The 12,297-nt window shown below is 44.6% G+C and overlaps 1 protein-coding gene across 2 annotated transcripts in view; it reads right to left on the bottom strand.

Moving 5' to 3' along the window:
• Positions 1–12,297, bottom strand: part of svep1 (sushi, von Willebrand factor type A, EGF and pentraxin domain containing 1) — an 84,715-nt gene that overhangs the window by 56,676 nt on the left and 15,742 nt on the right. For both annotated transcript variants that reach the window (XM_047592312.1, XM_047592304.1), the window contains exons 2-3: positions 3,951–4,206; positions 2,410–2,586 (exon numbers count right to left, since the gene is read on the bottom strand). In XM_047592312.1, coding sequence (XP_047448268.1) covers positions 2,410–2,586; positions 3,951–4,206 — 433 coding nt within the window. The remainder of the gene's footprint in view (positions 1–2,409; positions 2,587–3,950; positions 4,207–12,297) is intronic.

Here is a 12,297-nt window from a genome sequence, read left to right as displayed (position 1 = left end):
CCGCGACGAGCTAACCCGCTCCTCTCCCATGAGACCCTGTTATATGAGCGAGCAAGAGACAGACGGAGGAAGCGGTCGTCAGTTGCGGTTGCAGCGCCTCGCTGGGTCCTTCCTTCCTCGTGCAGGCTGGGCCAAACCCTTAAGTCTGCTGTCTGCTATTAATTAAACCATTAAAACGGATTAATAAGCAGAGCGGGGCTCTAGTCTCGACAACATCTGATGAGAATTAAGGAGGCGTGCGCTTTGGCACCATGACCCCGATGCCCTTTGCTTTTACTCTCACTTTGGAAATCCTCTCGTTCTTGTCTCACTTGTCGGCCCCAGATGTTTGAAACGTCAATCTTCTGGTTGAATGTTATCTAACTCTGGAAGGAAACCATGTGGGTACACAGAGGAAGACCCAGAGGCCAAACACAGCCAGGATTATTGCCTATTGTTCCCCATTTATTAGAGGCGATTGTTATCCAGATTTCTGTGGTTGTTTCCTCTAGGCAGTGCACTCTTGATGTTGGTTTTAGTAATTAATCCCTCCCACCAGGATCCCTTGGAAGAAGGGCAAATTATCTTCAAGACTGAGGATTAACACAACAGTTGCATTCTGCAAACACTCACGAGCCAGTGCATCTGTTAGCAGATCTGCTCTCCAACAATCACACACAGCCAGGGTTCCCTGTGAGTTTAGGGGAAATAATCTATCAAACCTTAACCTAAGGTTTAAATAGCAGAGGCGGCCTGAATCAATTTAAAACATCAGGCTGTGGAACTGGGAGGTTTGTACCAAAGAACCAAAGAACGGACAATTAAATGGGTCATTACAGGTGACTTGATCGTCTGCGGAGTCGGAGTATAGACTGTATGTAAATATGGACGATGCTTGGCCACTTGCTTGCATTAGTCAAACCAAACCATCAAAATAATATTAACTATCTGAAATGTCAGAAACTATCCTTGAAAAAAATATATATAATATTTGTATTTTAGTGTTTTAGTTCGGAGCTTATGACCTATACTGCAGCCAGACACCAGGGGGAGCTCTACTGGCTTTAGCTTCGCTATGGAAGAGTTATATTCATTGCCGCTATCGAAAGGTATATCCCCTCTCAACTTCTACTCATTTCTGTTTAGATATTTCTTAGACATTTAGAGATCTAATGGAAGTGGGAGGAAACTGAAAATCAAAGGAAAATAAGAGTTTATCATTATCATGATAAATATTATTAAACTATAATTCCACAAACCCAAGGAATACTAAATTTCTGTGTGTATTAATACATGCACGGATACATCTGTGTTCATATCTAAGGTTAACCTTTTATTGTTACACACACAATTACACAGGAGTGCAACTTTTACTCTTATCTAAATTGACGTGTGTGCAACCATGAAATAAAAGTCCCACAGCCCCAACATTATAAAGGAACATAGCAGAAAAGGCCTGAGCACTCTGGAACCAGATGAAACTGTTTTTTTTTTTTTTTTTTTTGGTCTTCAAATGGTTATGTATGAAACAGAAGTGGGAGGTGAAGCAGAAAAACGGCAGTTCGTTTTAAAACGACAGGAGACCAAAGAAATGGAAGCGTTAAGATGTGATTTAAAGGAGGAAACTGCGGAGAGAGCGGCATGGGAAGTGTCCTACTGGGAGTCTGGGAGTCAAAGGTGAGGGTAGTCCACTGAGGTCCTTAACGTACACAAACACGTCACTGTCTCATTTCTCAGCCCCTGCGGGCTTGGATTTGGTGGATTTGTTGATAGTGATCTGTCCTGCGGACAGCCTGCAATGCATGAAGTGGACAGGCTGCTTATTTAACGTTTCACAGATAGCGAGCTCAGCAGCAAAACCTGAGGCTGTGCACTTAATGTGGAGATCTAAGGAACAATGGAAATGTAAATTTATAGGAGTCTGGAGCTAGGACCTACTTTAGCGTAGACAGTGAGTTTGAGTGGTGGGAGATTTTCTATGGACAGTCGTGCCATTTGCTGCCTCCATATGAAAAGTTTGTAATTATGTTTTTGTAGGATCTCGCGTGGTTACATAATATCTAACCAAATCTTTAGACACACACCTAAGAAGAAATAGATAGATGCATAAATACCCAGCTGCTGAGCTACTCCAGCTACGAGCAGTTTGGTGTTGATTTATCTCTGTTTTGCTACAGCTGACAGTTGTAAGAGGGATCAGGTGGCACTGGCGTTTGGCACAGATTAACAAGCAATGCGAAACACTCTCACGGGGCCTTTTCCTGGATAATTTATGCAACGTCTCTGCTTCCCGAAAGGGTCGACTAATTCCGTCGAGAAACGCGCCGGCGAGGAGGGCGCTTACGAGGCGACGCTTGAGAGCGTAAAGCGCGTCTGTCCGCGGGTTCGCTGGCGCAGCAAGTAGCAGGGAGGACGGTGAGCGGCCCCTACCTGTGCACTCGTGCTGCAGACCCTTGCCGTAGTATCCCTTCTCGCAGATGCAGTCGTACTGCCCGGTGTGCGTGCCGCACTTGCAGCTGGCCATCAGGTCGCAGCAATCCGCGCCGGCTTCGCACAGAGAGGAGCAACGGGACAGATCCTCCTGGATGTAGCTTCCTGAAGGGAGGTCTGAGGGTCGGACACAGACACAGAGGGGTTGCAGAAAGATCAGATTTTACTGCTTGTGAGACAGTTCATACCTTCAAGTTAGTCAGACAACTAAAATATGTGGAAGTGGAAGTTCCTAGAATAAGATCACACCAACTTTACTTCAATACATTCCCATATATTCCCGCAACACTTCCAATACCTCTTTGTCCAGCAAGACACAACTAATTCTTATGACAGTAAAGAGTTGACACCCTTAAGAAACATCTCTGAAATGGAGAAAGCAATGCGTAAATCAGGCGGTTCTCACAAGACACAAAGGTGCAGCCAATCTTTGACAACAACAAACAATCAGAAAAGAAATTGGGCGTGTTGGCTGCTGCGGCTTCACTGGGAGACGTCTGCAGCTGGAGCCGAGTCTGGAGGCCGCGTTTTTGATGCCGTCGCCAAGGTTAGTGCGTAAATTTAATTTCACTTCTAGAAATGAGCCTGTCCCTCTCAATATTTTTTAATTGTGACTGCAGGTTGGCTAAGAGGGCCGCGGCGTCTCTGGCGTAATTGCCGTCTGGCAAGCGAGAGATTAGCATGCGGTTCGTAGCCTACTTTGAGGCCGTCGCTGGCAGAGGCGCTGGGCAGACTTCAAGACGGAGTGTGAGAGACAGAACGGAGGCCGAGCTGATAGCGCGGTGTGCGTTGGCTGTCCTCCTCGCTGCCTTATCCCCGTCTCGCTAAACTACTACCGAACCCGCGTCTGGAATTTCAGACACCGTGTGTACGGACGTGCACGCGTCGAGCCTGCATGTGAAACGCGCATGATTTACAGCCCGCTACACCCTGAGTGCTCCACTCAACTGTGATATTTTATGGTGACATTTAAAGTTTTAAATCCACAACTGACTCCCTGTTTTCACCAAATTGTGGGAAGTCCCCTTCAAGTGTGGGAAAAAAGCGCTTTGCTCCGTCTAATCTGCATGGAAGTGAGGTTTACTGGCTGCTGGCAGTACAGAACAGAAGTGACATGTGAAATGTATGCTGTCAGATTCTACGTAAAATATTATCTGCTCCCTTTTAAGTGAGCGTTGAATCTTTACGGGGTCATTTAAGAAAAGCTCCTTCGGGGTCGAACGGTGACGATGGGAGAACTCGAGCTTCAAAGAGACGCTTCAACTTCTGTTTACCAAAACATTGGGTCTGATGTTACTTTCCCTTGGGTACATAAAATGGGTGAGTGGGAAACGGGGTGAGATCATATATGCTTTAAAGTCGTAAAGTGAGATCGCAGATGTTTCTGGGTCGACATCTCCTTTTGAAGGCTGAGATTCTGCCGAAAGCTGCTGCCGCAATCAGGGGGAAACGGCACACACCGGCTTAAGTCGTCTTCTCACCTTCGTGCAGGGCGCGCCGAGCCAAGGCCTCGAACTCGGCAAAGTTGTGCACCAGGTAGCAGTGCTGGTCCTTGGGGTGCGAGGCCATGTCGTGGAGCTCCCTGATGTTGCCCTGCCAGATGCCCAGGGTGAAGATCTCAACGCCGCGCTCCCTCAGGGCCGCCGCCACTGGCCGAGGGTCTCCGCCGTTTGAGTAGCCGTCGGTGATGAGGAAGATCGCCTTGGTGGCATTGCTGCGGGAGTGACGAAGGATTTGCTGTCGGGTAAAAGCACATGGAAACATAATTAGAAATATTTCACAAATTCAGTTTATCTTTTGCTTTGTGTTGCTGAACTCTAAGTCAGGGGTCTTCAACGTTCCTCAGGCCAAGAGCCCCCAAACTGATGGAGAGATTAACCCCCCACCTAATATGTGTCCTATATTAAACTCTGTCTAGTGCTATTTATTAATATACATCAATATTATTATTATATCATTTTGCATTCAATATTAAGCTATCCCTTATCACTAAAATATGTTTGATTCATGTTGATGTGGATTTAAATTTGTGGAGGAAAATGATAATAAAAAAACATAAAAAAAGTCTAATCAACCAAAGATTTTGTGACCCCCCTGCAGTGCCTCTGCAGACCTCCTGTTGAAGACCTATAATCTAAGTTTTAGTTGCCCAGTTAAAGCAAAGCACAAGGCTGACATGTAACACACATAAAACCACAAATTGTTGCCTGTCATGCTAGCACTCAAGCTAGCAGCTCTCCCCTGATTCTAGTTGCTTTAATGCTAAGCTGCGATTATGTAGAAATGACTCCCAACAACGATCCCAGTACCTCACGCTCAAAATAGACACCGCACTTCCAAAGAACAATCAAATCCAAGTTGATAAGTGGGGCTAAATTGCACCTAGCTCACTGTTGTCCTGCTACTGTTAATTCTGCAGCGGTTCACCATTGCCCAGAATGCCAGCACGCTACCGACATAGCTCCAGCTTTAGTGAAATGACTAAACTGAATAACGAAGAACGTCACACGAGACCACTAAAAACAGCCCTCAATTCTAGGGTTCCCAAAAACCCTCCATCAGCAAGACAGGCAACAAGGGCAGGATGGGGAGGAGGGACAAAAACAGGGAGAAAGCTCTACAATTGTAATTATTTCTCCTACAATCCATGCAGCTGCCAGTGGTCTGAAACCACCAGAGGACACTGGGCAACACAGACCGAGCCGCTGTGTCCGCCCCAGACACCAGCTAGAGTTCCCAAACTAACTTTAGCCACCGTTTACAATCCACCACATGCAATTAGACAGGACATTAAAGTCAGAGAAACATATCTTTATTTTCTCTAAAGACAGAAGAAGAAAAAAAACCCGACAGGACCATCTGCTGGCTTCGCTCTGGAGGCCAAACTGAAAGGTTGTAGCTTTGTTGTAAATGAGGTCGGGTTAAGAAAACCCAGGGAACAGTAGATAGAGACGCAGATAAAGACAGATATCCACCCAACGCCAGACAAGTCTAGGGTAAATTGCGAAGAATGGGAAACAGAGGAAGTGTGTTAGGAGGAGCCCTTTCTGTACTCCAAATCCAAATTGGACGTAATAGTCACACATGACAGACCGTAAAACACGAGAGGTGAAAACAAAGGAGACATGCAAGGGTGTGACCGCCGAAAGGAGGGAAACAGCAGGAGAGAGAGCTCTGGTCTTTATTGTCTAATTGGCTGAACTTCAAGCAGCTCTTGCAGGAGCGGTGTAATTACAGAGCCAGAGGGAGCGAGGGAAGAGAGGGAAGACGGAGAGAGGGAGAACGGTTCTCTCTGAGCTCCAGGCTGCTCTGGTTCTCGGTACACCCACTCCCAGCTGTCAGTGCACCATGTCAGGCTGCCACTCTCACTGGTCCTCCCCGGCTCCCACCAGCTGTCATCGGGGTGATGCTTAACAGTCGAGGTGCGCTCACACCAGAACCAGAAGAAGAAAGAGAAGAAAAAAAAAAAAAACAGTGTGCATCAGTCCACGCGCTTAGAAGTTGTTTTATTAGCCATCAGCTCAAAGTGGTGCCGGGCCACAGCGGTTTCTGCGTTAGCCTCGAGTGAGTGGCTGGTGTTAGCGACAGTGGAGATGCCACCAAACGGAGCATACGCATGCACACCCACTAATAACACCCTCCCGAATAGCCTCCGCATATTTTAGGTCAGGGTATTAACATAAAGGCGACCGCAGGAGCCAGCGTGTGGGGAACACGCTGCCCTTTACTGTAACTCTCGACAAGCCCTTTATCATTCAAGGCGTTACGGCGGAGGGGGGCGGCAAATGCAGACCCGAATGCGTGATTCGACGCGTGACGCGGCGCTGCGGCCCACAGCTGCCGAGGGAGTTGCAGTTTATCGGCGCGCGTAGGTATGCGATCATCACAAACACGAGTGGAGAAAACTGAAACATAAGCCTCACAGATTAATAGACGCGCTCGAGACAAAGCCAACATGTTGTAAAAGCTATGGCGAAAAAAAAAAAGTCATTTATTTTCGAGTCTGTGTTTTTAAAACGTTAATCCTACTTAAGCCACATAAAAACCTACATCAAACAATGGAGTGAGATCACTTCGCTTTCAGTCTCAACTGTGCTATTTCCAAAAATAACGTCTTTTTACAACTGCTGCAATTTCATATGGGAGAACTCTTGAATTTGAAACACGCTGATTAGCGTAGTAAAAAAATGTATTAATTGCTGGCCCGTGTATACTGACCTGACATTTAGACACCGCTACGACATCATAAATATGGATGGGTCAAAGCGGAGGGCAGGAACTAACAGCATTAAGGCCACTCATCTCAGGCTTTGCGAGCTTCCCTGAACGGCTACGCAACAGCTTGAGGCTTCTCTGCGCCGCACATCCCAGTCAACTGCGGAGAGATAATAAGCAGGGACCATCGGGACAGTTTAAGTGTATCTGGTTTGGGGCCAACGATATCCGTCAAGGCAGCAGCGATAGCGCAGAGACCAACAGGCCTAGAGGGATTAGTGGTGAGAGCAATGCATCCATCCCCCTCTCCAAAACGCCTCAAGCGTTGGCAAGAAACGAAGAGATATGAGCGGAGGCCATATGTGGAGCTGGAGAGATTTTTTTTATTTTTTTTGTCTTATATTCAGGAAAACCATATTCTCACACAGACACATTCATGCAACATAGACTCCACACGAGAATATAGTCCATCAGGGTCTGTTGGCTGGGATAACTAATGCTAAAAAGACAGCTGGAGACTTTTCATCTGAGCTACTTGGATCTGTGTGAACGTAGCGCTGAAGCCACCATCAGAGCATCAGAGCTCTTTTTAATATTTTAGTGAAGGTTTCCAGTTGCCTCTTCTGTAGGTTGATCGGAAAAAGGGTAATACAGACACAATACAGGGCCAGGAATCCAGCAAATGTAGTTCCAATTCCAAATTTAAAAAATACGACTAGCTATCATATACCATAAAATATTTAACCGAGTCAAGTTTGAAAATCCAAATTTCCTTAAAGAAAATGTGGAAATCCGTAGGAGACGTCTCGCAGATTCCATGGCAGCGTATCAAGGCGTTTCACAACCTTGTGACATCACTGGCCCTCTGTGTCTGTGTAAAATCTCTTGGCGCTCCATCTTAAAAAGAAATCGGCGATACTTCAGTCGAGCGCGGGAAGAAATAAAGAAGAGAGCGGACGAGGACCACGCAAGTAAACAACGCCGACTATCGGATTCCAGCCACGCAGGCCACGTCTTTCTCATTTACCGCCGACTTTAAATAAATACCGTCAATTAAAACCGCACCGGATCATTACTCTTTGTTATAAACTCCGAACAGATGCTCGTATGATTAGAACTTCAAAAGGAGGCACCTCATTGCTTTTGGCAGGGGAGATCGCAACAAAAGCTTTCCACACCTTGAGGGGCTAGCGACGGTGCCAAGGTACGCCAGCTGTTAATCAAAGGCTGATACATGCATGGCAGCCATCCTGAATGATAGATGAGGACCCTCCTCCCCCTCGCTTCCAATCGCTGCCACACTGCTGTCCTCCCATCAGCCCCTCCTGCGACTTTGATCCGAGCACGGACCCACCTGGCTCTGAGCGGAGACACTTTGATTCTGTCACCATTTGCAGCAGTTGGGCTCCTCACCGGAAAGAAAAAAGCCACTGAAAACAGGAATGGGAAGACGCCATGTTTTTACAGGGTGTCTGGTTCAAACTCAAGTCCGCGTCTTATTGCAAACTTAGAATACGTAGAATGAGGAAGGCGCTACACCATGAGGGGGGAGTTTATTTTGTTGCCATCTCGTGTGGTTTCTAGAAATCCCCGCGATTCTCCTTCCAGGCTCAAAACTTTATTTGGAGGCCTTCCACGGAGGATAAAACAAAAGCCACCCAACTGCATCCGTTCTGAAAGCTCTCTCCCCATCCGTCGGAAGTCGGAGCGCTTGTTTTGACAGGCTATCTGCTCTTGGCTTGGGTGGTAAGAATAACAACAACAACTCTGCAGGATCAACATGCACACACACACACTCACTCACACACACACACGATTACAGACACTAAACTCAGCTCTGGGGTTATTGAGCAACATCTTAGGGACCAATACTTTGGATATTTAAGATGATTGCAAAGATGATTTGCATCCTGGCTGAATGCGTGTTTTATTCTTTGACAGGCATCTTGTTTTTGTCCTTAGCATGTTGCAAGGCCATCTTTAAACCTAATGAATGTATGCACGCCCCTCCTCTGGATGCACCGTTATACGTTCCCCTTCAAGCTTCCATTCAGTTTGTTTCACGTCTCTCACATGCTGCTTCATCCCTCTTTCACCAACTTTGTTTCTTTCCATGTTCTGGTTTTCCTCAGCGGGGAGCCAGGGGGCCGACACAGTGAAGGTAAGCAGATCGGTTTCCACAAAGGCCACCCAGCTGTTACTGGTCATACAGGTGTCTTTGTGTATTTTTAAATTAAAGTCGTAAAGTTTATGGATCGGTTTGACATTGTCAACATATCTGTAAACCAGCGTGCAGAGACTCGCTTCAGGTAGAGCAGACAGTCTTGTAAATGTCATGACATCGTTTGTTTTTGGTTTTCATTGTTATCACTTGTTAAATCAAATTTCTGAAAATGGTGACACAATCAAGGAAATCCCCCTAATTTAGATTTAGTAATCAAACATGCTCTTGTTGGAAGCTGGTCTACAATGTTGTACTGTAAGAACAGTTTGATGATAGGAGACCAACACTGAGTGTGTATATTAGATTGCATTGTAAGGTACGGGATATAAAATATAAATAGTATAGTACAACCAGACTGTCGTTACTATAAAATGACAGAAATGACATTAGAGGAAACCTAAAAATACAAGAACTGACAACATTTGTTAAAAGATGAGTTCCAAGCATAAACTGTACAAAAATGGACAAAATGGACACTTCCTCCGTCCTGGCTGCACTGCAATCTGTTCTACCTCCAGCAATTATAAAGAAATGTTGGATTAAACACTGTACTCATTTCATAGAGGGTTTTTTTTTGTTTTGTTTTGTTTTTGCTACCTTCACGGTCTCCGTTTTACGGAGTGGCCGTAAATGGCACCTATCAATGATCGTGATGTCACATCCTGTTTTTATCACATCAAATAAATAACTAAAAACAAAAACTTCTCAGAAAAATCACACTTGGACATACATCAACATTATATCAACTACCTAAAAAGACAGATACCATCTTTGAAAGAATAAAAATAAAATAAAAAGTTGACGTGTACTTCAGTGTTTTAACTGGGCTCAAGTGGAGCTTAGCTTTTCTACAACAAGCCACTAGGGGGAGCACCACATGTTTAGGAGCTGTCACAGTGTTCATGTTTTTTACAGCTCATGTTTCCAAGTGGTACAATTTATTATTTGTGACTCTTGACATTTAGATTTAGTCTGGGTGGACCTAATTATTATTATTATTATTTTTTTTTAAGTCCATCCTGATCACAAGGTCCACTGAAGGGTGTTTCAACTGCCCTGAATTGACGGGATGTTTGAACTTGAAACGCGTCCTCCCAGAACCCCGTCACATTACACTGCAGTGTTTTCAGTTTGACCAAAAAGGTCCTTCTATTGGTTTCAACATGGGTAACTTGTAACCAGACTGAAATTGGCCAAAAGGGGCAGGTTTGCGGTACTATATGGAAAACGGCTGATTAGACGACAGTCAGATGCATGATGACAACTGTCTTTAACAAACAAACACTGTGGTCGAATGTGGCAGATAAAAAAAGGCCTTTCCATATAACTTTGGTGGCGCACTGGCCTAAAGGAACAAACCATCCAAGGTCTTGTGTAATTTGCTCTAAAAGGGACCACAGTGAGCATGTACATCAGAAGCATTGATTTGGAGGGTTTACGCATCGCATCACATTCAAGATACCAAAGAAAGGCATAAACTGTTACTACATAATTAGAACGAAGGGTCCTCAACAGGCAAAAACACTGTCCTATATCCATTCCTGTACGTTTAAGAATCATTAAAGTAACTCTACCACCCTACCAGAGATAAATGTCCAGAGTTAAAGTCAAGTGTAATGGCCAATATTGTGTCAATATGTATTTTAATATTTTTAACAGTTCTGCGAGGTCTTCTCTGCGCGCTTGAGGGCCGACACTTATTCTGATGTTATTCTCAAAGGATAACACAGGACAAGTGATTTACGGGGCACAATGGTAGCTGTAGCAATTTAATTCTAGCTCGACCTTAAGAAAAGATCACTCATCAATCACTGGGCTTAAAGTGGAGGTTTCCAAAAACCACGGAAAATGGTTTTGAAGTTACAAGCACTACACGGATAATTGTTAACCTGTCTTGGGTATAGCTGGCAAAATTTTAGGGACAGAAAAACTATTCCTAGAACAAGAGAGCCATTACAGGAAATTGCTCCCAATTTGGCAACCGCTGAATTACTTAGCAGTACCTAATAATTTAAAAGTCTTCACTAAAGTCTGCCTGTGTAATGTGGATTTGTGAGCAAATCCGGACTGAACCCAGCCTGACTAAAATGTGCGATGCCATCCAATGTGCTGGAGGACAGAGTGTGGACAGTTAGTTAATTGCCAGACACGGTAGGCTGGACAGCACTGAGTGATGGCTTGACGGCTTCTGTCACAACGCCATTCATCAAACTCAACAACTCAACCAGGAAAGAGGGAAGCTAATTCTGCACTGTGATGCCAAGGGGAAAGGCTATCTTGGCGGGCAAATGGAGAAGCTCATTCAATTATTCCCTCACTGGTTTTTGTGTTGTGCTGGCTGAGCAAGGCACTCAGCGAAACATTTGAGGCAGTGACGGAGATCCAATTGTACACGGCCTTCTGGGTACTTGGAACGAGGAGAGCTGGTTTGACTGAGTGGGGAAAAACAACAGGAGCAGTTATATTGTGAGTGTTAGTTGGACGGCTGTGGGGTCAGCCTGACTCTGCAATCTGTCTCGTGTCAAGCATCTTGGGATATTTATTGTAATTGGTTCATTTTCAGCTTTTCACTGAATTATGGTACAGCTAAGTAAATATGAAATATGGAAAGCATAAGTGTCGGTACAGTGTCAGGAATTTCGCAATTTTGCATTTTACAGTACAGTTTACATTCGCCATCTAGTTTAATTTATGGTCCAATTTTGCTCTACGTTTATATTCTCCATCAGATGAAGAATAATGTAAAATAAAAAATGATATACAAAGTATTTCACTGCTTGGTCTAAACTGCTGCTTTAACTGTGCACATGACAATAAACATCTTTAGTTTTGAACCTTCCGGTTACACTACAGCAGTAAACTATGACAGCAGATCAACACGCGCAAAGCCACTGAACTTGTATATTACATTGCATTGTAAGGTAAGGACTATCTAATACAAAAATAAGCAACCAAAGACTATCGTCACGATGAAATTGCATAATATAATAATAAAATTGTTTAAAGACTAGTTCTAAGCATAGACTGTAAAAAAAAATGAATGACAAATCTCCACTTCCTCCCATTGGTCCAATTGACGCAAGCATCCATGGCTTACGACCGGCACCATCTTGGAACCAGAGTCAGTGCAGTAATGTCCAATTCTGGAGCCATGTTATTGACAAGGTAAGTTCCACATGCTTTGGCTTCACTTTTGAGGAGCTATCATGGCGTCCATTTTTGTCAGTCTGTGGTTCCTCTGACTGAACAGATGAAGAAGGATATTCCTACAACATGAATCTCTTTCTTTGTGAAAACTTGTTGGAAGTTGGAATATATGCTTGCTACCCGAGTGCTTTTTACCCAAGTGGTTTTTCAGTACTTAAGCCTCACCAAATTGCAATGTCTAG

This window comes from Mugil cephalus, chromosome 1 (assembly GCF_022458985.1).
Source record: "Mugil cephalus isolate CIBA_MC_2020 chromosome 1, CIBA_Mcephalus_1.1, whole genome shotgun sequence".
NCBI lineage: Eukaryota > Metazoa > Chordata > Actinopteri > Mugiliformes > Mugilidae > Mugil > Mugil cephalus.
The sequence above is the reverse complement of the archived record's forward strand: the minus strand, read 5'-3'. Positions and strand labels throughout refer to the sequence as shown.